Below are 27,900 nucleotides of genomic sequence, written 5' to 3'. Positions count from 1 at the left end.
TTTTTTTTTTTTTTAAGATTTTATTTATTTATTTGACAGAGAGACAGCGAGAGAGGGAACACAAGCAGGGGGAGTGGGAGAGGGAGAAGCAGGCTTCCTGTGGAGCAGGGAGCCCGGAGCAGGGAGCCCGATGCGGGGCTTGATCCCAGGACGCTGGGATCATGACCCGAGCGGAAGGCAGAGGCTTAAGTAACTGAGCCACCCGGTGTCCCTTCCCTCTGCTTTTAAAGAGAACCTGGAGCTGAGGGACAGGGATGGAGTCCAGCTGTGATTGTGACTGGCCTTGCATATATGCCAATTCAACTCTGTAGTTTCAAGTGAAAAAAACCATTTACCTAACCATTTTGGTTGTCACCCCTCAATCCTTTCCTGCTTCCTTTGTCCCCCTAGACAGCATTCATTTACTCTAGACCCAGCTGGGGCTTTTGTGACTCTCTGGCCTGCTCTGTGGGGATCAGCTGAGTGAGGCCGGGGACCAGGCGGAGAGTCTTTTCCGTTTCCAGTTTCCCAGGCCCCATGCCCTCTGTCTCTTCTCAAGGAAGATACAGCTTTGTTAAGTGATCTTATATTTATTCCTCTCTGCCTGACATTTTCACTTTCTCTGACTTGAACTTTTTTTCTCCCTGGGTATATGCCAGAACAGGAGGAAGAACTATATGGAACTTACTAGGAAGGGATTTTTGTGTATTTTGGATTATCAACCATGGTTAGGCTGTTTACCTCTCACAGGACTTCCCTGGTGGGGTATTATGTGGGTCTTGGCTCTTCATTCTCTGCCCTGCTGCTCCCTGCCTTTCAGCTGTTTTACTTTTCTTTCTTTCTGGGAACATGGGCAGGGAAAATAAAAAAGGAACGTCAGGCACTTTTTTATTAGAAGTTTTTATAATTTTTCTTATAGTGAGGTTTAAGTAATTAGCTCCTATGATGTTTTGACATTTTGCACTGCTTTGACATTTGCTGTACACACACCCACACAGTTACGTCTTCACCAGGTATGTTGTATATACATACCTAGTCTTTCACACACATACTATTTTCCCCTGGGGCCAAAGATGACCACAATGCCGATATTCTTCTACTTCTTTATTTTATTTTATTTTTATTTTTATTTTCAGTAGGCTCCATGTCCAACATGGGGCTTGAACCTGATGACCCTGAGATTAAGAGTCATATGCTCTACCGACTGAGCCAGCCACGCACTCCAATATTCTTCCACTTCTAAATTTAATGTGACAGTACTACATTTCAATGATAAGTTTGTCTTTACAACTGGTTTAAGTCTATGTAGTCTGAGTAGTTGTATAATAACCAGCTCAGACAAAGAGAGAGAAGAAAAAAACCAATCAGCAATTTTCATGGTTTACTGTGGGGTGTGTTCTGCAAAGGGAATGAGTAATCTTATTTTGAATTTGAACTAATGTATAAGGAATGCCTTTTCTTCAGCAGAATGATTATTCTTTCCTAAGTAGCTATCTTATTTATAGCCACTATGGAAAAGAATCATTCCCTTAAGCTTTTGAAACCTAGAATTCACAATAACCAGTATCTACCGTTAGTATTTTCAAGCTGGGCCTGGCATTAGCCTCACAAAGACATCCTTAGAGCTAAAACTAGGGAGGTGTTTCAGCGAGCTTCATTATTGATATAGTTCATGTTTTAATTAGAGAAAAAGTGATACCTTTAGGATTGTAAAGATGTATTCTCATCTGAGGATATTCCTGATACTCATGAGGAAGCTCATTTTGTGAAATCACCTCAAAAGACAAGTCAGAGAATAACTGAGTTAGGCCTTTGTTTTTGTTGGCTGCTTAAAAAATGTTCTGTTTTCTGTTAATATTGCTACCGATTCTCATTGACTGTTTTTGAAAATATGTTCTTATGCCATTTTGTTACTTTTTTCATCCTCTTAATTTTATCTGGATAGCATCCCGAGTGGTGTATTTATTTGTGTCCATTTCATATTTTAAAACCTATTCTTTTCTTTTAGGCATATAAATCCAATGTGAGTTTTCAGTAGCTACACAAATTTTGTTTGTAAAATGGTGCTAGAAATTGGTCATGGAAACTAGTTTTGCTTAAGTGCCCATGAACTGCTTTCTAGTGGTAAGGCTTGGCTTTATGACCCTGCATTTGAATTAACTTTTGTAAAATCGCAGTACATGTTCCAGCTTCTGAAGTTAGGTCACATGAGGGAGGACAATGTGAGTGTGGTCCTCCCCCACCCACCTGTGCTGGGCTCTCTTTGTAATTGTATCCTTTCACCTCTGACCTTTGGCCCACCAACCACAGGGCCTCTCACCTTGGTGCCATTTTAAAATGACACTTTATATCTGCTCTTAAAAATCACTAAACCTACAGAGTATTTATTATGTATTGGCACTATTCTAGGTGCTTTATATATATTAGCTCATTTATCTACTACAGTACTTTCTGAAGTAGGTTTATTACCTTTGGCATTCTCCAGATGAGGAAACTGAGTTATAGGAGATTAAGGGACTGCTCCAAAGTCACACATCAGTATAATTTGGATTCTACAAAGGAAGGCTCTCTGAAGTAGGTTGTGCCCAAGGAGCCCAGCCTAGGGAAATGGAACTCTAGGGGGAAGTTTGGATGAAGTTTTAAAGCCTTGTCTTTGTCCCCATCTCAGTAGTAACATTACAGCTCTTCGGCCATTTCCTTCTTTTCCTTTTCCAGTTTCCCAGGCCCCATGCCCTTTCTTATCTGAAGGTTATCTCTTAACAAGTACAGAATGTAACAGAAGATTTTGGTGTCAGGCATAATCCTAGCTCTCCCACTTACTTCTTACTCTTAAGTCCTCTTAGCTCTCTTTGACTGCTAGATAAAGATATTGCTAGCAACTTTTGAACGTCCGTCTTACTTTAAAAAAAATTCTTCCTCATCAGGTAACCCTGCTAGATCATCACCACTATTTCTGTTATTGATATTGTTATTAGGAATGCTTTGTAAGTTATGAGACCCTTATAATTATGTATTATCTATATTTTACAGCCTCCCCGGCTTCTCTCATTAAGGCTTTCTTATCCTGTGAAAGGCATGATATTAGAGAAAGGCTATGAAATGAAGTAGATTTATTTGCTGGGCATTGTTTACATGGTATCTCAAATAGTTGTTATAGATTATGTGTATTATCTCACTCAAAACCTCACAGCAGTTTTTACAGAGAGGAATTATCAGTGCATTTTATATATGGTAGGGATAGTTAGAGAGTCCAGTTTGTATGCAGTCCAAGTTCTGTCCATAGCTAGTAAGTGGAAGAGCGTGGGTAGCAGACATCTGATTTCTGCCAGGCCATAGTTTCCGGAAACCCCCCGCTCTACTGGTTAGCGAGGCCACATCCGTGCACCAGTGCCGGGTACATGACTGGTACCCAAACCACTGATTCGTGGTTGATTCTGACATTCCTTTAACACCAGTCTTACCAAAGGGCCTGAGTCTTAACTTTGTTTTGGAGAGACAACTGGAAGAATGTGCTATTATTGGTTGGAGGAAAGTATCCAGAAAGAGTGAGTGTGAATGGGTTAGTTTGTCTATTTGCACACTCAGTTCTGAGAGCTCATAAGTGAACATTTTTCAGATCATTCTTGTTGTGAGTTCCATACATGTATCTGGACTTCCAATCATGTTGTTAAATGCCTGTGAAGAATAAAGCTATGCATCCTGCAGTTAGTCTATGTGTTAGGATCTCTGGGCAGGAAAACAGCTTGTTGTCTAAGCAACTAGTTGTCCGTGACTATGCCTGGTTAGGGTATATTCCTTTAGCAAGAAAAGGCGAGATATATCTTCTGAATTTGGCAAGACTTCTAATGTTTCTTGGTAATAATAATAATGGCACTAAAGTCTTAATCATGAGTGCTTTGCAGGCATTACTTCTTCTAGGCTTTGAGACAACTCTAGAAGAGGCCAGAATTCCTAGCCTCATTTTATAGATAAATCAGTGGAGGCTCAGAAAGGTGAGGAAATTGCTCGGGTCACATAGCTGGTAAGTGGTGGAGCTGGGATTTTTGTACCTGAGTAAGTTAAGTGGTTGGCTCCAAAACTCATGAGTCTAAATGCCATGATGCATGGCTTTCCTCCACACTGAAGTTGCTACATCTGCTCATGAGCGCTGGCTTTTCTAGATATCTTGGAATGGTGAAAAGATTTGGTTAAATGTTTTCTATGATGAACCAGCCCCAGATGTATATATGTAGCTGGAAGATCTCCTTCTGCTACCGTACCAACAATTTTGGTACTAGATCTCTCTTCCTTTCTCTCTCCCTTCCTCACATATTTATGAAATATCCTACGCTATGGTAGACATGGTATCTTGTTAATACCTTGATAAAGAAGACACATCACTTCCTGCTCTCCGAGAGTTTATGGTCTAGTAGGAGAAATTTCCATTACAGTTTTTAAAATACACAAATCATGTTCCATTATAATTGTAATAATGGATTCAGAGGAGTACAGAGAACTACAGATAATCAATCGTAAGTGGTCCCAACCTAAGCTTGCAGGAAGGAGAGGGGCAGGGAAGGCTTTCCTGAAGAAGTGACATTTAAGGTGCAAAGAATGAACAGGAGTTGGCCAGATTTGGGGGAGCAGAAGGAAATAAGGGATGTGGCAGATAGTTCTGGGCACTGGACAGTACAGCAGAAGGCACTTAGAGAAAGTTTGCCCAGGCAGCCAGAGTTCAGTAAGAAGAAAAGTATGGGGGATCAGTCTGGAACTGTTGGCCGGGGCCAGGTTATGCAGGACCTTGTGGGCCATGGGGAGATGTGGACTTTCACAAGTTCTGAAGCCGTCTTGAGAGCTCTGATGCTCCTCTATGAAGAGGAGAACCATCTTCAGGGAGTTTGTGACTTTGGTCTGGGAATAGCTGTTCTTTGCTGCTACCTGTGGAGCCACATTGTGCTCACAGATGTGGTTTGTGAAGACATAGAAATGTTAGTTGGGGCTACTTCCCTCTCCTAAGATGTTGTATTTTTAAAATGTCTGTAAGAAATAGAAATATCTTTCCCCCTGGAAAAACAAGCCATTTCATTCTTCCTATTGCCTTTTTATTGCGCACTGTTGGAAGGTAAATGAAGGCAGGAAATGCAATCTAATCTCCCCTTGTCAGTACTCAGGGGAGAGATTCTCAGAGACAGCACATTTCCCAGCCTAAGTAGAGATGAAAATGAGTAAAGCCCAGTGATTTAGATGTTATAGCGGTAAATTATGGAAGACATCTATTTTGTGAGCTTCCTATTTCTTTCCTGAAGTTAGGATGGGGAAAAAAAATGAAGAACCTTGGGAAGGGATTCTGTAAGGAGGTGTACATTTAAATCTGTATATTTTGTTAACATAATCATGGGTAGTTAGGAAGACTGCTTGTTGAACAGATCTGAAACATGGGCAGAGAGATTTAAGTTTTATGTTTTCCTGTGTATTTTCTTAGATATAAAATCTAAGTTTTATATATTCATGTACAGCCAATATTCAGCTTTGGGAAACAGATTGGCTGTAGTGCCTAAGCAACAAGGAAAGCTTAAAGGGTATAAAACCTCACCATGATATTTATTATACAGTGTTGCAGTAGGGGGAAAAAAAAGGAAATACAACAACTCCTCTATGAGGCTCTAGTCCATCAATCAAACCTGAAGTAGTAGTATCAGCAGCCTATTGGCTACTTTATGAAAGCTCAGGGTATGGATTCTAGCATGTCCAGCAAATGAGGGCTCAGAAATTATACCAAGACCTGCCCAAGTGAGGCCTGCCAATCAAGCTTTGGTCTCTCCAGCCAACCACAGTGATGACCTGCATTCTCTTCATAAAGAAATACAAGTGTACACAAATCCATTGTTCCTGATTCACCTTCAAGCAAGGAAATCAATGGCTTCCAACCCATGGACTCCAAAAACCTCCGTTAGTACCCTTGGGTTACAAGGAAGACTCAGTGATAGCTCTCATGAAGTAAGATGGCCCCATTAGCACTACAAAAAAAATCAAAACCTGAGTCTTTGACTTTTCAACCATGACCTTTTATATTTATTTATCCCAGCAACTTGCAGGGGACATGGATTGGTTCTCAGAAGGACAGAACTATAGATTGGCTTCCTAGAAAGACAAGCAGATGTGCCCAGAAATAAAAAGCTAGTTGTGGCCTGTAGCATTTACTGAGACCAGTACATAATTGGAACCCTAATTTGGTCACAACTGGAGTTTATTGTTAATATTGGGTTCTGTTCCTGAACGTTGATTTCTGTTCCCTTGTATAGAGTCGTCTTTGGGGCTGAACTACTGAGAAGCAAGATTTCTTTACTAGAGGATGTGGTGTGGAATCCTGTTAGTTCTTCTCCTCAGGAGTCAACATTTGCTGCCTATGGGCCACACTCACATGTCTCTGTTCTGGCTTCTATGGGTCCTTGCCCCTGCCCTCCGGAGATTTGTCCTCTTAGTTGGGGAAACAGTAAAAATACACAAAAGATAAATGTCACTATCAGGTACTGTAGACACCCACTGTTAAGTAAATGAAACCATGGGGATTCCTCTTCACAGGATACAGAGGCTCAGTTACCTCATGGAAACTGCTGTTGGTCTAGTTTGCACCAGCACTAGTGTGAATAGACTTCTGTCCCCTCAGCTCTCTCTACTAGTTTTCTCTCAGTGATCCCATGGCCATGGTTTAGAAATAAATGTGCTAGAAAAGGTAAAAGCCCACACTCTGGAGTCATTTCGGAGAAAGAGTTTTTGTTTAAGTTAGAAGGCAGTTCTCAAACCTAAGAGGTGGCTAATTCAGAGGGATGTGGATCTGTGCTGTGTGCTCTGGGCCTTGACAAATGGAATCATCCTTAATTCCCTCTAAAAGAAACCAGCCATAGACCTAACCTGGAGCTCCCTGCCTCGAAGCCTGATTCTCTGCTTGGGACAGCAGCCTATGAGAAGGAGGGCAGGTGGAGCTGGGGGTTGGGGGAGTGTGAGGGCCTGCTGGACAACTGATGCCTGGTGTGCCAGGACCCAGGAGATGCACCTGCTACTGAGGCTGGGCCTGTGGATTCTGCCAGGTGGGCTAGGCTCAGGAGCACACAGCGGTTCCCATCATAATGGAACATCTGGGGAGAAGTGGGCAGGAATGCAGATGTCTAATGAGATGAACGGAGCCCAGACAGAGATGTCTTATTAAGGACTCTTTCCTTGTAAGTGACAGAAGTTCAACTCTTCCTGGCTATGGCTACAACAGAGGGTATATTGGCTCACCCCTGAGAAGACCCAGAGCAGGCTGGACGCAGAGCTTCAAACGATACCATCAGCTCTCTCTGTCTCTGCCCCTCCCCTCCTTCTTACCTTCGCTCAGAATTCCTTGACTCTGGGCATCTTCCCTCTCAGGTTGTTTCCTCCGGCAGCCCTTGGTGCACAGTTCTTTGGAGGGAGTCTCACTGGAATGATTGGGCTCTTACTCTACTCCTTGTGGCCAGGGGATGAGGTGCTTGGCCAGGTCATGGGTGTACCTTGGAGCCCCAGAGTGAGGGGAACCCAACCTAAACCATGGGGATTGAAAATGGGAGAGAAGCAGGTCCTTAAAGGCAAATCAGATTGCTGTGGGCATTTTCTGAGATGGCATGTGATCTTTGTCAGCCTCCACCATGGCATACAGTGGCCAGAGCCAGAAAGCACAGAAGGTGATGGCGCAGCCCATCAATCGCATCTTCAGATACTTGCAAAATAGATCTCGGATTGAGGTGTGGCTTTATGAACAAGTGAACATGCAGATAGAGGGCTGTGTCATTGGTTTTGATGAGTACATGAACCTTGTATTGGGTAATGCAGGAGAGATTTATTCTAAAACAAAGTCAAGAAAACAGCTGGATCGGATCATGCCAAAAGGAGATAATATTACCCTGCTCCAAAGTGTCTCCAACTAGAAATGATCAATGAAGTGAGAAATTCTTGAGAAGGCCATGTAGTTTGTTTTTTTAAATGTTCTTTTTTGGGAGTATAGTTGTAAAACATTTGTTCACATTGTTTTGATTACCTTCATGTTATTACTAGATGACAATAAATGCTATGGGATTGTTTTCATTAAAAAAATATTGCTGTGGGCAAGCAAAAATTTCCCATGTGCACTTGGGGTTGTGTCAATAATCAGCAGTTGGGAAGATGAATGATCAGGCACCTAGAACATTGATCTGTGAGCTGCTGGATCTAGTTACTGGCCTGCGGCACAGGGCTCACACCAGCCCTGCAGGAGAAGACTGTTTTTCCTGTGTTTTTAATGTAAAATGAGCATAGTGTATAGAATAAAAAAGCATGGCAGATTCCTTTTTTAATGCCTTTCTATACTATTGTAAAGCCATAGTAATGAGATGACTAGTTTTAAAGTCAGCTTTGGTACAAATGATAACACTTGAGTTAACTTAAAGACTCTCTCATTAATTAAGGCCTAGAGTGTTGGAAAAGACCCTATAAATCATACTTTCCATAGATAGATACTGATGCTTGGGGATAAATATACTGAGGAAGTTAAAATACTGTCTTCTCGGGGCGCGTGGGTGGCTCAGTCGTTAAGCGTCTGCCTTCGGCTCAGGTCATGATCCCAGGGTCCTGGGATCGAGTCCCACCATCGGGCTCCCTGCTCGGCGGGAAGCCTGCTTCTCCCTCTCCCACTCCCCCTGCTTGTGTTCCTGCTCTCGCTTTCTCTCTCTCTGTCAAATAAATAAATAAAATCTTTAAAAAAAAATACTGTCTTCTCCTTTTACAGAGTCTAGTATACGAGCAAGTCCTGATTTACACCCCACTTAGAAGCAGTTTCATTTATACAGATATGCTTTAGTAGTATTCATCCATCACTGCCTTAGTTTCTCTATTGTCCTGACTGTCACACTCTGGAAAAAATTTGCCTTTCGAGGATCTCTAGTTTCAGTAAAAAGGAAGAGAAGGAATCGTGCAAAGGAAGAACGGCTGAGGCAAGCTGTCCACCCCTGGGGTGAAGACCCTACTGGTTGACTTCACCATGGCAGAGAGAGGACTGGGCAGAGTGTCTTCCGGAGCTCACTAAGGTGCTAGCCCCTCCAAACCCCACATTTCTCTTCTGTAAAACGGGGAGAATAACGCACTTACCCGATGGTGTTCTTTAGAGTGAGTTCCTGCCACATGGTAAACGCTCAATACGTATTCATTATTCTCCTATGCTGCCTGCCCTCCCCCCCCCCATCACTGTTAATAGGCTGTTATTCTCCAACATTTGACTTAACAGGTATTTATTTCCTTTAAAAGTTACACCCTTGTCTTCTGGAGCCTTAAGGACTGATCATTCCTACTTTAGCATGAATTAATTCACTTAGATTCTTTCCTCCTCATTCCTGGATAGAAAACTAAATTTTGGTGGAGGTGGGTGAAGTTGGCGGGAGTGGGATGAATTAGCTTGATCTGTCGAATTTGGGGCGGTGACCTGGGCCTGAAGGGCTGCTGCAGAACTTAGTAGTCGGCAGGTGTGCAAAGAGGCTGGAAAATAGTAGAGCTTTGAGTGGAGGTGTGCGGGAAGGGAGAATGCTGTCTGAAGACTTTCTTTGATCCCGAGCTTTGCTGCAGAATGACTGGATCTGGCAAAGGAGTGAGCAACCTACCGTGTTCTCCTCCTGTCCCTTATAATTTCTTGCCCCCAGAACTTGGGCTGGAGCTGCTAGGACTGTATTAGGAGGTCTCATCTGGAAACCAGCCCCATTTGTAACATTGCTTCCCTGGGCCGATGAAGTCAGTAAACAGCTTTCTGGAACCTCACCAGTTCAGGAAACCCAGGGGCTGCCTGCACTTTACAGATAATAGTTTTGTAATGAGGCCTTCCTACACTTGAAAATGTTTCTTCACCACAGCCCAAGTGGAGTGTCTCCTCCGAAGGGGCCACTTTTAGTTACTCCCTTTGCTGAATATATGCCTTGCACATAGTAGATACCCCACAAATGTGAAATCAAATTGAATAATTAGTAAATAATTTTTCTATTAATTGAAGAAAAACTTCTAACTTTTATTTTTTTAAAAGATTTTATTTATTTATTTGAGAGAGAGAGCAAGCAAGAGAGAGCACAAGCAGGGTGAAGGGCAGAGGGAGAAGCAGGCCCCCCACTGAGCAGGGAGCCTGATGTGGGACTCGATCCCCGGACTTGGGATCATGACCTGAGCTGAAGGTAGATGCTTAACTGACTGAGCCACCCAGGCGCCCCAAGAAAAACTTTTAATTTTTAAAGTATTAGGAGAATACCTAGGATAAATGATATGGTATGACATAAATGAACTTTATCTTTTAGTTTTCTGATATTTATTGAATAGCTTTGGTCATTTATTAAAAGAATATCTCAAGGAGCTGTTTAGCTGCAACTTTTAAAAAAAATATTTACCACATCTTTATCAATCTCTTAATATTTATGCAACAGTGAACTTTTTCAAATAAAACATTGCATAAGTCCAAAGTTCTGTTTTTAAAGAAAGGATTTAGTTTTACCATGTTATAAATTGTCAGACTCAGAACAATTACATAAAGTCTGGAAAAAACAAACAGACAAATAGATGAACCCAACGTAAGAAAGTTAAATGCAAACTTTTGTTCACAAAGCCATACATTTTTGAGTTAGGCTATCTCGTATACTCCTGAGAATATCCCACATTGCTACAACTACTAGAGGGATTTTATTTTTCAAGGTTACATAGACAAAAATCATCAGTTTCTCAAATACAGATTTAGAATGTGATTCCAAATCTTTCTGTGCTCACAGCTCTGCACATAGTCCTCCCTCGGGTTTTTTGCTGAGAACTGATTTAGGCATCTTCATCTCATTGTTGGTCCTTTTATATTATTTATATTTTTATTTTTGTGTGTCATTTCCTTTCCTTCCTAAAAGCGGGTGTAATGCCTAAGAATGGTGGTGCTTTTGGTATCCTCTGAAGGTATTTTCGGAGTGCTTACCTAGGCACTGTGCTAGGAGTAGCATGCAGGGCTGCCCCGCTCTGCTTCACCGTTTCACAACTGGAACGAACTACAAGCTCTCAGAAGTCTCCTTGATTAAAAAAAGTGTCTGTGGATTGTAGACTTCATTTTCAAGAGCTTGATCCTCTTAAGACCTACTGGCAAGAGTAAATGAGCAGGCAAAGACTTAGTGAGAGCAGAGCCATCGTGGAAGCTTCAGTGCTCCAGCCATATCCCCTCCTCTGGTGATGTGCCCTTCCTCCCACCTCTGGGGCTGTAGGTTGTGTGGCTTCACAGCTGTGTCCCTCACTGGGCATTGCACTAGACTGTGGGAAACTGCCTCTCCCAAGGTTGGCCCCCTCCAAGGGGATGCTCAGAGCCAATGACTGCTTGATGAGAGGTTCAAGGCCCAGCCCTCCTGTCTCCATTTGGGGCATCTCTGCAGTCCAGGCTCCAATGCTCCCGGTGGGATCTATTTCAGCTCCGGTGAAACCACACTGTGGGTCACCTTCTCCCTCCCAACCTTCCCCCCTCCGTCTTTACAGGGGCATCTTAAGGGGCACTGCCTTTACCCCAAAAAACCATCTGTATGCAGCTCTTCATCACAGAGAATGTTTCTAAGAAACTCATTCTAACAGACACCATTGTTGAATTTCTTGAAGTGATCTCTAAGTTTTTGGAAGAAACAATTAGATGTCATGGAAACAATGGCAATGGTTTTGAAGAGTTTGGTGATACATGGACATTCTGAAGACAATCAAGGGAAATTTTGCTGGTGTGGTTACACCCAGGCTTAAAATAACATTTACGGGAGGATGAAGAAACACAAATGTGCCAGAGGGATGGGCATTAGGTGGCACCAGAGGGCAGTGAAGTTAAAAGGAGATAGACAAATACTACAGGAAATCATTTATTATAGAGTAAAAATTTTAAGTTCTTAAGTATTTTTAAAAATATCACCAAATGCTAACGTTGGAGGAATCTTTTTTAGCTACAGAATCACATTGTGGCCTGGAGATTCAAATGTTGCAAACAATTAGTTGAAAAGCGCCTACCACTTACTATTCCTATACTATCTCACTGCAAAGATCAGGAAATGATCTTTAGCTGTCAAATTAAGAATTCTGTGAATTAGGTGTTTTTTTATTATTTCTAAAATAATAAGGTCTTAAGGTGGTTAAATGTCATTCCTAATAGTACATTTGCCTGGAGTATAGCAGCTACTCAAGTGTTTATTGAATGAATGCAAGAATCGGTGGTAAGGCTGGGAGTTGAATGCAAATCCTGGATTTTTTTTACCGTTGAGAGGAATGGAACTTACTTCAGAGAAGCTGCACAATCTAATGGGACTTCCAGTACTTTTGGTTATTATTGCAATTAGGTAAATATGTCATCTTGACTTTTTTTAAAAACATAGAATGAACTTCTAGGAATCTATTGCTGGACATAATCAAAGGTATGAACCAAAATCTCCATGTAGATAATTGTTCATCACTCTGTTACTTTTAACAGGGAAAAATCGGAAATGGCTCAAATATTCAACAATAGGGAAATGCTTAAAGAATTTAATAAACTCTGTAGGTTATTATGGGATAATTTAAAATATTTTCAAGACATTTATTAGTATGCATTTTAAATGAACTTTATTTTTAGAACAGTTTTGTAATTACAGAAAAATGACAAAGATGGTACAGCAAATTCCCATATATTCAGCACTCAGTTTCCCCTCTTTTTTTTTTTTTCCAGAATTTATTTACTTATTTATTTGACAGAGAGAGCATAAGCAGGTAGAGTAGCAGATAGAGGGAGAGGGAGAAGCAGGCTCCCCGCCGAGCAAGGAGCCTGATGCGGGGCTTGATCCCAGGACCCTGGGATCATGATCTGAGCCAAAGGCAGTTGCTTAGCCAGCTGAGCCCCCCAGGTGCCCCTCAGTTTCCCCTCTTGTTAACATTTAGCATCACTATGGTACATTTGTTACAGTTAATGAACTGACAATATTATTAACTTAAAGTCCATACTTCATTCAGATCTCTTTAGATTTTACCTAATGTCATTTGTCTGTTCTGGGATCCCATTCAGTATACCAATTATATTTTGTCATGTTTTCTTAAACTCCTATTGACTCTGACAGTTTTTCAGACATTCCTTATTTTTGATAACCTTCATAGGCTTGAGGAGTATGGTCAGACATTTTGTAGAATATTTCTCAAATGGGGTTTGTCTGATGTTTTTTTTTTCTCATTATTAGGCTGGGATTATGGGGTTTGGGAGAAAGACCACAGAGGTAGAGTGCCATTCTCATGAGATCTTATCAAGGGTGCATACTATCCACCTGACTTATTACAGTCAATGTGATCCTTGATCACTTGCCGGAGGTAGTGTTTGGCAGGCTTCTGTAAAGTTATCCGCCCACCCCCACACACTTCCCATACTGTATTCCTTGGAAGGAAGTCATTGTGCACAGCTTATACTTAGGGATTGGGAAGTTATCTTCCGCTTCTGTGAGGGTGGAGTATTGACATAAATTGTTTGCAATTCAGCAGGAGCGATTTATCTAGTCTCCCTATTACTTATTTATTCAATCATTGATTTATAGCAGTATGGACTCATGAATATTCATTTTATGTGGGTTATAATTTTGTGTTATAGCCCAACACTAATTTATTTACTTCTTCACTCAGATTGTTCCCACTTTGGCTATTGAGAGCTCTTTCAGTTGGCTGCTGTGTCCCTTTGGCTTATTCCCATCTTTGTATGTGTATTTATTTTCTTCAGTATTTCCTTACTTTCTTACTATAAGATGCTCAAGGCTCATCTGTTGTTTCCTGCCCTAGCCCTAGAAATAACCATTTCCTGAAGAATTCCTAGTTCCTTCTATTGGAGAATGGTATTAGAAACCAAGATTTGGACACTAGGTGTGCTCATTGCTATTGGGAAACATTTTTAGTGGCATAGGACAATGTTTATTATAATGTGACATTTTAAAAACACATGAAGTTAGATAAACAGTGATATCAATTGTGTAATGTGAAAGCTATAAATATAAGTTCATAGAAAAATAAAGAAAACATCAATATAGCAACAGTTCATTTATCAAAAGATTGTAAGATTTTTATATTTTTATACTTTTCTTCCCCCCTCTCCACCCCAGTTCTGGATCATGAATCATACATCTGGCAATTACAAAAAAGAAACAACAGCTAGTGTTTTTTTTTAACCTTAAAATTATTTTTTTAAAGTAAAATGAGGCACAGAGCACCTGGGTGGCTCAGTTGGTTAGGTGTCCACCTCTTGATTTCAGCTTAGGTCATGATCTCAGGGTCGTGAGATCAAGCCCCATGTCCAGCTCCATGCTGAGCACAGACCCTGCTTAAGATCCTCTCTCTCTCTCTCAAATAAATAAATAAATAAATAAATAAATAAATAGTAAAATGAGGGAGATCTTGTTAATGTTACTCATCTCCTCAGACTGTATTTTACCTCATTAAGCAACATTCTCAAGGTAGATACCATGAATTGAACCAGAAGCTGTTATCAACATCTGTTCTGAGGAGAATTTGAGGACAGTTAATGTAATGAGGGAAATTTTCCAGTGACCACAGTGTGGTGAAATGTCTTACCAGTATTAAAATAATTCAAAAACATTATTCTTATGTCAGGGTTTCTTAAACTTCAGTAATTCGTAGTTTCTGCCATACCTACCCACCTCCTGTACAATATGTATTTAATGGTTTTCTCTAAACTGATTTTTTTTAAAACTCTAGGTACACTTAAGAAAATTTTTTTCACTACCCAAAATAAAAATCTCCTATCATGAGTAGAATGTGAACAGAAAACAGATTACATTGGAACAAAACAATGTTATTAAAGGTAAAAAAGTAAAGTAAAGGGTGTGCTGATGTAAAGTCAGCATGTAAAAATATGGCCTAAAATTTCTTTATGGTTTTGGACCCTACTTCAGCACCTCATCTTGGTTTTTCTTGCTCCCTCCAAATAAGCTACACTCTTTTTTTTTTCTTAAAGATTTTATTTATTTATTTGACATAGAGATAGACAGAAGAGCACAAGCAGAGGGAATGGCAGAGGGAGAGGGAGAAGCAGGCTCTGCACTGAGCAGGGAGCCCGATGCAGGACTTGATCCCAGGACCCTGGGATCATGACCTGAGCCAAAGGCAGATGCTTAACCATCTGAGCCACCGAGGCGCCCTACGCTACACTCTTCTTAATTTAGAGCCTTTTATTGGTCACAACCCTCCCCGTTATGCGTTTCTTCTGCCTGGAACATTTAGTTCATGTCTGCTCATTTGCCAGCTATCAGCTCATCCTCAGGGAAGCTGTTCTCTGTCTTCCTGACTTGATCAAATCCCCAGTTACAGTTCTTTCCTTCATATATTCTGCTTTGGAGCACTCTTTCCAGTTGGGATGTTATCATAGTGAGATTATTTGAGTGCCCATCTTTTTTAGTTTCCTCCATGAGGGTGTGGATCTGGTCACACTGTTGTATTCCAAGCATGTTGGATTGTGCCTGGCCTATAAAAGGAACTCACTAAATACTAAAATGTATGAATAAATGAACATAACACTCCCTAAGTGTTTGACATTATGATTGGTGAATTCCAAACATTCCTTGTGAGTGTAGTATTTTTCCTCTCTACTTAATTTGTTTTTTTCCCAGGTCATGTTGAATTTGACTAATAAAGAGGGATAGGAATAGACACCAATTAGCTTTTCGTGTCCCTGAGAAGGATTTTGAGGTTCAAGCCTTGTCCTCCTCCCTACTCATCTCAGACTCCTGCTGGCAAGTTTGGCAGCTTGCACCCATCTGGGTTCAGCAGTGAGAGGTGGGTAGGAAGAGAGAAGCCGGAGTATTTCTCCTGATACTGCTCTGCTTCTTGGAGAGGCTCTGGCCAGGGTAATATGTCTCCTATGCCTCCAGGCCCCGCACCCCCAACTCATTCCAGTGTGATACTTGCTTCACTGGGTGACCTCAACCACTGGGCCCCAGTCACCTCCTCCCTCTGTCCATCCTAAGGGCGACAGTCACTGTCTGCTTTTGCCAAACTCTGGGTTGCCTTGTGGTCCCCTGTTTGGCTTCTTGGCTTTTCCACCGTCCGTGCAGCCAATTCCCCACATTATATACTCCCTTTGCTTCAAATACCCAGAGTGGTGTGTATTTTCCTTACTGGACCCTGACTAATATAACTCTTCAGAAATCGGGCTAAAAAGAGAAGGAGGAAACAAACAAGCCTGTACATCACTGTGATTGTAATGAAAGTGATTTCTTTAGTAAAATAAATACATAAATAAAATCTTTTCCAACAGTCTTTCACTATCAAATCCCAGGAGTCAGTATGGCCCACAGCCTAATATGTAGACCAGTATGGGTGTGCTGGGAATGGTCTGCTGGCGGGCAGGCCCTAGACCAGCCCTGATAGTGTTGTGTGCACTCCAGGATAGTTTCCTAACACCTTGCTAGAAAAGAAACCCTCATTTATTTTCCTTCTTTTTTTAAATTTAATTTTATTTATTTACTAAATTTATTTATTTATTAAAAGTTTTTTTAAATTTTTTTTTATTATGTTCAGTTAGCCAGCATATTTTCCTTCTTTATTTCTTTATTCCTTCTTTCTCTTCTTTCCTTCCTCACTCTCTTTCATCCTTCTTCTTTTGAGAAATATCAAAGAGTAGATCAAGGAACAAAGCAAAAGAAGAAAGGTGTAAGGCGACTCAAACTAGGGTTCTGCCCATTTAGGTACCATGTGGCAGAACCTGATGTGGAATTTTATTAGAAGAGTTCCATGAAGTACAGTTTTTAGCCCTTTATTTAAGAGCATCTGACGTTTCCGATTAGCCATCGATGCCCTGAGCTGCAGGTGAACCACCTTCCCTTGCACTGGTTTATGGCTAAACTTCCTGATTTAGTGCTAGTATGCACACATTGCTTAGGGAGGGCAATGACTCACTGATTTTTGGGGAAGAATCGTTGAGAAGTTCTGGAGTCCAATCCTTAAAGACAGGCTGCATTTTGATGCTAGGGGAATTAGCCTGCCTTTAATTCCTGGTTCTCTGACCCTCTGCTTTATATGTAATAACTAACCTTTGTTCTTTGGGTTCCTGTTTAAAATAGGAAGCATAAATCACAACACTCTAATTTTATCTTTTCTGAGAAAAGGGTTAACACCAGCTCTTCTTAGTGTCCTCAGTGTACTTTCTAGCCTCAGGCTCTAGGACCTATAACTTTCCCATTCTTCTTAGGGCTGGGGGTGGGGTCAGTGCACTGCGGGCGGGGACGGGGGATACTATCCTGGCTCTGCAATGTCATTCAGTTTATTATCTTCCTGCTCTTGAGTAGAAAGCTTTTAGTCTTATTTCCGTCCCAGCCCTAGTATATGGTCAGGAAATGAAAGAAGGAATTCTAGGAAGGACCACTACTCAATTCTTTGTTATTGAAATCCTATCAATTCTTTAAAATTGAGGGAGGGTGCCTGGGTGGCTCAGTTGGCTAAGCAACTGCCTTCGGCTCAGGTCATGATCCTGGAGTCCCAGGATCGAGTCCCGCATCGGGCTCCCTGCTCGTCAGGGAGTCTGCTTCTCCCTCTGACCCTCCCCCCTCTCATGCTCTCTCTATCTCATTCTCTCTCTCAAATAAATAAATAAAATCTTTAAAAAAAAATTGAGGGAAATGCTAATATCCCCAACTGTCTCTGGTTATTTCTATTTAGCAGTGTAGCTCTTCATCACATGGTGAAGACTGGCTCTTTGTCAGGCACTGGGCTAGTGCTGAGAGTACAAACAGGAGTGGTAAGATGTGGTTGCCACTCTTGAGTTGACAGCCTAGAAAGTTATTTGTTCACCTTTGGAAAGATCTGTATAGGAACAAGAATGTTTAACTCATATAATCTCCTACAACCTCTGTAAGTTTGGAATACAACATTGGCTTTCAACTTTTCATGATTATGCCCATGTTAAGAAATACATTTTACAGCAGACTCTGTACACACACCCATGTACACACACACGGTTTAAAATTCAAGAAAATTCACAAAGTAACCTCTGATGTTTTCCATTCCAGTCCATTTTTTAATAGAGTTGCCGGTTTGACCATTTTATTGATTTTATGACCCACTGATGGGTTGTAACCCACAATTTGGAAAAAGCTGATGTCAGTATAATTTGGAATTGTTATACAAATTAGTATAACAATGCTCCCAAAAGATGATTAATTGACTTGGCTAGATCGGAACTGAGAATGCAACATCCTGGAGTTTTCTCTCCTGCCTCTCAATTTCAATAGCACCTATATAGATATTTAACTTGGCAATTAATATATGCATTGGGTATTGAAACATATCTTTCTATTGTCTTAAACACTAATTAAATTTTTTTTGGTTATTACTTTTTTTTTCACTATATTTTAAGCATCTGAATATATAGCATCCATGTCTGTGTTTCGTTATAGCCCATGTGACTCACTATAATAACTTACATAGAAGAGTCAATGTTAATTTTATTTGAGGTTAGATACTGAAGGGCATCATTTGTAGATGATCAGAAAGGACGACAGGCTTTATTAATAGTTAAACTTGAGGTTAAGGTATAAGCTCTGGATCTAGTCTTCATGGTTGGAATTCTGGCTTCACCGTTTACTAACTGTGTGCTTATGCATGAAATGCTTCAATAGTTTATGGTTTGGGAGACTAAGTTATTCACATTTTTATTGACTGAATTTTTAACAGGTGTAGTAAACTTGTCTAGCGAGTTAAAAAATCTAGGGATTTATTGCTGATTCAATAAAAAGTTAATATAATAATAGGTATTTTATGGCCCAGACTACAAGTATGTTTAGTAATCATGAAAATTGCAAACTAAACAGTAGACTGTCTGATGTTAGGATATTGGATTACCCTTTCAAATGGGCAAATTTACAATTCTCCGTCCCCACCACAGTGTTTCATATGCAATGAAATGAAATGTCTTCTTTTCAGAACCTTTAATAGTCCTTTGTGTGTTAGTTTAGAGTTACACATTTATTATTTTCTTGGTACATATACCTTTATTTTATTCTAATGATGTGTCGTGTGGTTATAAAAAGGATATATGTCAATTTGGCCCTTTCTTTAGAATTCCTTTCATGAATTTTCACTGGGAAAGAGCAAAGACAAAGATTCACTGTGGCAGGTTAATATAAGGTAGGTACTTAATGCATCATCTGTGTTTGGAGTACATTGTTTAATTGCATCTTGGTTCATTTTCTATTAAATTTGAACTGTGTGGGCCATACACTACCCCTTCTGAAAGGAGTTGTTAAACTTATTGTTGTCAGTGGGAACTTCAGAAATTATACCAGGGAAGTACTTATCCCATCCTCTGGCAATGTTCTTGTACTTGCACATAAAAATTCTTGTAGAGTATATGGATACAAAATGGATATTTTAGAAATAAATCTTCATTTCTAAAAAAGGTAATGATGTTTATATAGATGAAATTTTAAAAATCATCTCATGTGTTCTCACCCCTTAGTCTCTTGGATATTCTGCTAGTTGCCTATAATCTGCCATATTTACTGTACTAGCTGGTGATTTTCATTTTTCCAAACATGCCAAGTATTCTTTCCTTGAATGATTTATATGTTAGTATGGTACTTATAAAAAACTATTTTTAACAACAATCATCTAGAAGGTACACAAAATGACCTTATTTTTCTGTTCTGCCAAGGTTGTTAATGCATTACAAAATGGAAAGATTGCCAAATTATTGATAGAATTGCACTGCATTTGCTACAGTGTTTAGTCTTTGGGAATTAAGTCCGTCCTGTTGACAGTATGGGGTCCAATGTTTATGATGTAGTTGCTCCTCACATCTATTATTTGTCAAACTAAAGGCAGAAACAAGTAAGTATTAGGAATGCAATTTTATATATGGGAAAAATAGGAATGGAATTCCTAAGAAATTAAAAAAAATATAAAAGTACAGAACCTAGACCTAGACTGTGTAGGTTCAGGTCCCAATTACAAAACTTATGAAAGGATAAATGCAAATGAAAAATTAGAGGCTTAATTCTCCTTAAAAGTAACAGATGAGACTTCTACCTCCTGCCTTTTCTGAGAATATTTACTTTAGAAAACTTGTAAGTTCTCTGTCCTTTTGAAATGAGTGCAAATCTTTTAAAATGCCACATAAAACTTTGCCCCCTTGAAGACCCAGGAATATCTTTCTTGAGGACCTGTGAAGCATCTCTTTGAAATGCTCATTTCAGGGAGGATAGCACCCCTGCCTCCCAGTTTCTGTGGGAGAGGGGAAGCCTAATTTTGGTAGGTTGTCTAGTCCCGAAACTACCTTCTGTCATAAAGATGTGAGAAGTGTATTCTTCCTTTGGGTAAAGCCAGTTAGCTAGCCCAGAGGATCACCTGAATTACCAGGTGAGTTTAGGATGAACGCTATGTGACAAATGGTGCATCAAGTCCTCTAACCTGGGGCCTAGTTATTGTTTATCTTGAGAGTGTGTATGTAATGGGCTGTATCTGTTTGGCTGGATACAAGGGTGAGATTTATTTCTGTATTTGCAGTGTCTTAGGGGAATGACTGTGGTGCACATCACGTTCTGGTGTGATGCTTATTCAGTAATAGAACTGTTTTCTTTCTTTTCTCCCTTTGCAGAAAGGTTTTTCTATGGCTGGCAGGAGATTTTGTTTTTAATTACATTTCCCTGGCACTTACTAGATATGTGATTTGAGGCAAGTTTCTGAATCTCTGTGTTCCTTATCTGTTTCCTTATAGTTTCCTTATCTGTTATTGTAGATAATAGTAGTACTTGTTACTACTGTTTTCACTAGGATTGTTGTGAAGATTAAATATAAAATGACTAAGTACATGTAAAGTACTTAGAGCCAGGTAGTAGTAGGTAAAGTATGAGTACTAGCTATTATTATTACTATAAGTAGAGATTTAAAGTGCTCACTAATATTTTAAAAGGAAGTTTTGGCTTTATTTAATTCTGGTTCCTACTCTAATACACTGTATTTCCAGAAGATTTTCAATGAAAAGGCCGTTAAACTAAGAAATCCATCAGCAAGACATAAAATCTCAGCCCAAATTTCACCATCCACATGGAAATTGTGGGGTTAAATACTTCCCCTAAATTTGAGAAATCTGTGAAATATTACTCTTTCATTGGTAATAATAGCTCATGAAATCAAAATCCTTACCACAAAGGCTTGCATGGCCTTTGTCTACTTCTGCAACCTTAACCTCCTACCATTCTTTCCCTTGGTAACTAGAAGGTAGTCATATTGATATTCTTTAGTTTCCTCTAACAGCCAAACATGTTTCACCTCACGGCCTTTGCACTTGCTTTTCCCTCTGCTTGGAAAGCTCTTCTTTCACTTTTTTGCAACTGCTGGCTCCTTCTCATCATTTTCTCACTTGACCCTGTTGTGTTTTACAGCAATTGTCACTATCCAAAATTCTTGCCTGTATTTGCTAAATCTGTGATTATGAATATAATGGATGGGTCAAAATTCAAACTTATATTGGTCTGACTCAAAATCTTGTTTTCTTTGTATGGCACTGAAAATGAAAACCCCCTCTTCTGTCAAAAACTGTAAAGGGTCTGAGATTTTACTGCTCTTGCTAGTCAACCAGTTAGTTGCCACAGTTTCATGGATGCTGACAGAAGACACTAGAACCCTGGGTGAGAGACAAAGGACTTTATGACTTATGACATAGCAGATGAGCTTTATTATATATCTGTTTTCTTTTGCTATTCACAAGTGTCACTGATTCTTCATTGCTCACACAATAAAGTCAAAAGACCTTAACAAGAAATATTAGGCCCTTTGTGATGTGACCCCTGCCTACCTCCTCTCTCAACACTTCCTTAGTCAAACTATGCTCCATTCATACTGTAGTTCTCCCTGCTTACTCATTTCAGGTGTTTCAAGTCTCCCTCTGCTTGAGATGTACCTCTCCCTTCCCTTCCATGTTTACCTCTGTCTCTCCTTTAAGTCTTGGTATACATATCACCTCTTCTAACACAAATAAGCCTTAACCTTCCGTCTATATTTTCTGTACCTATCCCTCTCTCAGTACTTGGTGAGGTTATTCTAGTTTCCTTTTCATTATTTTTAAGTTCCTGGAGGGCAGAGATTATCTTGTGTTTTTAGGTATATGCCCAGGACCAGGACAGAGCCGGGCCCTGAGTTGACTCTCACAGCCATTCGGTGAAAGAGCAGATGGATGAGTAAATAATGGAGTAATTCAGGTGTTAGTGACTGAGGACTTCCAGATTGTGGAGAGCAAGGATGACCTAACTGTTATAACATTTCATTTACGTTTGGATAGCTATATGTATTCCAATGGAAGAAATGTAGTAATGTCTTGTGGTATTGTTTTTATTCCTAATTAGTTTTGTTTTAGAAAAAAAAAAGGGTTATCACACTTCCCCCTATCATATATTCTTAAGTTTAAAAGTATGTATCTGGAAGGTCAAGAGCTGAAGTCAAATAGTTATTGTCTACCAAGCATTGTGTTAGGGTTTCTCCACACTTTTATAATTCATTTAATCTTTATAATAGTCCTAAGAAGGGATGCCTGGGTGGCTCAGTTGGTTAAACATCTGTCTTCAGCTCGGGTCATGATCCCAGGGTCCTGGGAATGAGTCCCACATCAAACTCCGCACTCAGTGGAGAGCCTGCTTCTTCCTCTGCCTGCCACTCCCCCTGCTTGTGTGCTCTCTCTCTCTCTCTGACAAATAAATAAATTTAATTAAATAAATATAATAGTCCTAAGAAGATAAAGTTAATTTCCTCTTCTTCCTAATGAAGAAATTGAGGCTCAGATATGAACATAAAATGCCCCAAGTCACATGATCAGAGTAAACCTTTACTAAGTGCTTATGACAAGTCAGGCATTATTCTAAGCACTTACATATAATCATGTACTCTGAGGTAGGTATTATTTTTATCTCCATTTTTTAGATGAGGAAACAGAAACACAGAGAAGTATAGTAACTTCCCTGTCAGATCACTCCTTATTGCCATCTGTTCCTTTAAGTCCTTGAATATATTTATAATAGTTGCTTTACAATCCTTGCTTAATAATTTTAACACCTGAATCATCATTTCATGGTTTGTTTCTCTTGTCTGCCTTATTTCTTGGCTGTGGGTTGTGTTTTGCTGTTTCTTCTTATGTCTAGTAATTTTCTTTTCTTTTTTTTTTTTTTTTAAAGATTTTGTTTATTTATTTGACAGAGAGAGTGAGAGAGCACAAGCAGGGGGAACAGTTGAGGGAGAGGGAGAAGCAGGTTCCCCGCCAAGCAGGGAGCCCAATGCGGGGCTCGATCCCAGGACCCTGGGATCATGACCTGAGCTGAAGGCAGACGCTTAACCATCTGAGCCACCCAGGCGCCCCTGTCTAGTAATTTTCTTATTGTATGGTGTACATCATAGATGATATATTGTATGCAGTCTGAATTATTTCCTTTTCTATTCTAGAGCATGCTTTTTAGTCCTAAGGCATGGGGTCTCAACTGAATGCCTAAGGTTTTTAGCAAGATCTCTTCATTCTGGTTTCTCCAGAACTCATATTCCAGCCCTGTGCAAACTTTATACAACCTTGTTCAGCTCTCACCTCTGTATCAGATGATGTCTGCTAGGCTTTCTTATTTGTACCGAAGACTCATTATAAATCCCCATAATGACTTCCAGCCTGCTCTCTTCCCACCCCCTGAAGCTTGGGATTCTGTTCTCCCTGCCTCATTGGCTTACTACAGTCCCAGCCCCTCTTGGTATCTGTTATCCTGCACTGCCCCAGTAAAGGCCAATCCTGGACTAACTCCAGTTTTCTCTTCTTTCCAGAACCACAGTTGTATGCTACCTGTTCTTTTGGGTTCAAAAATAGTGCCCTCTTACATTTTCCCATTTTATAGTTGCCCCTTCCTTTTTCTGTTTTAAACCAGTCCCATCTTTTCTTATCATGAGAGATTTTCTATGAGTTTCATTTATCCATTGCTTTCACAGTCCCTCATTACTACATCATCAAGAGGTGCATGTTTAATAAAACTAAATTTTCCTTGTTCTCATAATAAGGGGGATCAAGGTCCTTATGTTATATAGTATATATATAATCTATCTATCTCTCTATCTCTCTCTCTCTCTATCTATCTATCTAATCTCCTTCTCAGAGCTGGGATTCATCTTGTTTATTGATTTACACATACTCAATAGCTGTAGTTGTACTTATCTCCATTTCATTAAGGGTTTTTATTTATTTTTATTTTTTTTAGGTTTTATCTTGTCCTTTCATTTGGAACATCTTTCTCTGTTTCTTCATTTTGCTTGACTCTCTGTGTTAGCTTCTATGCATTAGATGAATAGCCACCTCTCTCAGTCTTGAAGGAGTGGCCTCATGTAGGAGATGAACCTTATCATTCAGCCTTGCCCTAGATCTTGGTTGTCTTTTAAACCTTTGTGATGATGATCCAAGCAGCTCATTTTATTTTTCATAGCTCCCAGTAGTTGAGGATGCCAAGTCCTTCTCCAAAGGGGAAGATTTCAGTCAGCACATAGATTCAGATTGATTGAAAGCCAAACTCTCAAGAAGCAACTTTTAAGTATGCAAATATATACAGTCCTATGGGATGAAAAGCGTAAGCCCCACTGGCCACCAGTGCAAGGCAATCTGGAGCTGTCCCCTGGGTAGCATTCACAAAGACTGCGGCTCCAGATGAGTGTACAAGTAGAGATAGTGCCCGCCAGAGGAGAAAAAAAGAAAGAAAAGGAAAAAAAAAAGGCTAGAGGTTTTGTTTTGTTTTAAGATGGAGTCCACTGGCTGGAGCAAGACAGAAGGAGAGTGTAAAGGTGGTGCCGACCAGTCTCTATCCCCAGAAAGCACCCCAGAAGGCCCCCCAAATATGCACAAATCAGATGCTTATCGCTCAGGCTGATGTTCCAAGACATGCAGTTGGGCTGTTCCCACACAAAGTCCAGGCCCTCCTTGATTATGACCATGCTGTGCCCTGAGGTGGGTGAGTCCAAGTGTGCAAGCCCCTTAAGAGCCATTTCTCAGTTTGTTATAGCCTTGTATGTCTTGTAGATGTGATCCCTGTTGGGTTTCAGAGTTGATGTTTTGGGGGCTCATCTCCCAGGTACAGGTTTTAAAAATTGGGGTGCCTGATGTGGGGTTTAAACACTTTGCTCCTTGGGGAGGGGCTCGGGGTTTTGAGTTCCCTCTGGATTCTGGCTCGCTGCACTCGAGGTTGTTTATGGTGAGATGTGTGTCAGCCTGTCCTACTGCTTTGTTGTGTGCTTTCTCTGGCTCACCCAGTACATAGGAGTTGTTCAGTTGGTTCTAATTTTTTTTCAGAGAAGTTGTTCTGTATGTAGCTATAGATTCTGTGTATTTGTTGGTGGGGGGAGCAGGTGTATTCAGGATCCTCTTACATTGCCATCTTGACCTGGAACCACTGGAAATTCTAATTTTGACAGGAACTTCAATGACTTCTTTTTGGGAGTAGTATTTCATGACAGATTTTTTAAAACAGATTCATTGCAGTGTAATTGTCATGTAATAAATTTCACATGTTAAAAGTATATACAGTTTGGTGAGTTTTTGAAATATGTATACATCTGTAAAATCTTCATTATAATAAAGATAAAGAACATTGCCATGGATCCAGAAAGTTTCCTTATGCCACTTTTTAATCCCTCCTTTCCTCCATACCCTTGCCTAGGCTACCACTGATCTGATTTATGTAATCATAGCTTTAGTTTGCATTTTCTAAAATTTTATGTAAGGAAGATCCTATACTATTCATTTTGGAGGGGCCTGGAATTTTTCACTCAGTATAATTTTGAGATCTATCCATGTTGTTTCAAGTATTAGGAGTTAATTCCTTCTTATTGCTGATTGTATGGATATATTTCAGTTTGTTCATCATAGTCCATCTGTTAGTGGACATTTGGGTTATGTCCACTTTTGAGCTATTACAAATAAGGCTGGAAATGTAAAATCTATTATTTCTTCCAGTAGAATAGTCTGTGATTGCTTCTCACAATTTAGTAACTTAGGGACTCTTGCTTTAAAAACTAGCTTTTAAAAGATTTCAACCCAAGCTGGCCAAGGCCTTCTAGTATTTCTTGCAAGGCCAGGCTACATAGCCTCATCCTGCTTGACTCACCTGTCTCCTGACTCCCTGACCAGTGCAACATCCATTGATGGCAACGGATCACGTTTTTGCACCCTGGCTCAAGGCAGCAAGTCTGGGACTCTCCCTTCAGGAACCCTGGGGCATACCACAGAGGTCTCCTGTTGAATGACCCTTGTTGCCCTGGTGTAGAACCCAGCCCCTCTTCCCTAGCACTAACCTGGGAGGTACATAGGGCATTGGGCTAGAGTAAGGGAAAGGGGTAGATCATGTGGGGAGAGGACTTTGATCTTGATTGCTCCCCTGACCTTGACCTCTAACTTGTGATTCCCCTCAGCTCTTGGGAGAGAGGTCCTAATATCTCTTAGGGACCCAGACCCCTAAATTATCCCTCTCCCTCATTTTGGCATGAAGGTGGAGAGGGCATGTATCCCTTCTCCCTAATCCAGGGGTCTGTAGATAAGGGATAAGAGGTTGTTGTAATGCCTATGGTGCCTCTACCGGACTCTCTACTTATCCCATTGCAAGGGTAGGGGACTTGGGGCTGGGACTCCATTCACCAAAGCTGGTATGGCCTCTCATTCCTTCAGATCTCTGAAGGGTTTGGGCCTAAATGAATGTGTGTCAGGGGAGGCTTGCTGGTGGGTTAGTGGTCCTCAGGATGTGATAGAAACATCCAATATGTAAAATGGAACTTGGAATGGAATATAGTAGACAATGAACAGATATGAGGGAAGGATTGGAGCTGGGGCAATAGGAAGGGGCCTGGAGTCATTGGCTGCACTAACTTTCATAGCTGTCTAGCTACGTCTAGAGTGGAAGGGGGAGGGAGATAAGCTGGGGCAGGCCTGCTTGGGGCTTGGCATGGGGTGGGAAGGCCTATCTTGGGGGGGACTCTGACCACTGTGTTATGTGTGAAGGGTGCCCTCCTGTGTCCCGCAACTTCTGCTGTAACGATAAACTGTAGAGGAACTGAAAAAAAAGATGTCAACTATTAGAAAATTCTCAGAGTCCCAATTAAATCTCCAGATGACTGAGTTTACATAGTACTTTTCCTCTTTGCTTTTCCTATCTTTTTTTTTTTTTTTATTAGTGCCTCACCAGAGATAAGTGGGAAACAAGGGGAGAGAGAGAGAAAGTAAAGAGTGATATAACAATTTAGAAAAATCTAGTTTTGTTGGCTAAAGATGAACCTATTCATTTCTTAGTCGAAAATAGCCTAGCCCCAGGGCTGTGTTTTAAATGAATAAGGGTCACATCATTTGAGTGAAATGATTTTAAGCATTTCCCTGAGGACTTCTTTTTCTCATTAAGCCTTTTGCATAGGCATTCTGATTCATAAAGGTGTTGATGTTCATTAACCTTATAGTTGACTTACATTTTTATTTTCTCTACCTATTTTCACTCAGTGAGAGACTGTGGTTCAGCATTTCCTTTTTTTGTTAAGTATGTAACTTTCTAGCTCTTCAGTCCATTTTGCTTTGCGTGGTTGTGCTTTAAATCTCCTCCGGAAGAGGAAATGACTCATTTCTATACAGTAGCATGTAGGTGTTTGATGAATGTTGCTGCCAGGTAGAAATAGACTGTAATGCCAGTGTAAATGGAGTTTTACAGCAATGAAAATCTGAAGGATTTAAATTTTCTTAGGAATTTAGATTGAGGGAAAATAACTTCAGACATCGATAAGGCCTTGATGTTCTTTGGGCAAACTAAAAAGTGGTGCGAATATTAAGAAATCGCCAATGGCTTAATGAAAGAATGGCATGTTCTTTGAGATGTTTTGCCTCCTGAAATATTGTTTGGGGACTGTGCAAGTTTG

At 40.3% G+C, this 27,900-nt stretch overlaps 2 protein-coding genes across 2 annotated transcripts in view; both read left to right on the top strand.

Annotated features, from left to right (window-relative positions):
- The window catches only part of MCTP1 (multiple C2 and transmembrane domain containing 1), a 512,403-nt gene that overhangs the window by 10,166 nt on the left and 474,337 nt on the right, over nt 1-27,900 (top strand). The window lies entirely within an intron of this gene.
- On the top strand, nt 7,626-7,904 carry LOC110588889 (small nuclear ribonucleoprotein E-like). Its single transcript, XM_021699282.1, has one exon. The coding sequence runs from the start codon at nt 7,626-7,628 to the stop codon at nt 7,902-7,904; it is 279 nt and encodes a 92-aa protein (XP_021554957.1).

This window comes from Neomonachus schauinslandi, chromosome 7 (genome assembly GCF_002201575.2).
Source record: "Neomonachus schauinslandi chromosome 7, ASM220157v2, whole genome shotgun sequence".
NCBI lineage: Eukaryota > Metazoa > Chordata > Mammalia > Carnivora > Phocidae > Neomonachus > Neomonachus schauinslandi.
Note: the sequence above shows the minus strand (reverse complement) of the source record. Positions and strands in the feature narration are given on the sequence as shown.

Bases quoted from the DNA above. Each gene is read 5' to 3' on its own strand.
- LOC110588889 (XM_021699282.1), top strand. From the start codon at position 7,626: ATGGCATACAGTGGCCAGAGCCAGAAAGCACAGAAGGTGATGGCGCAG.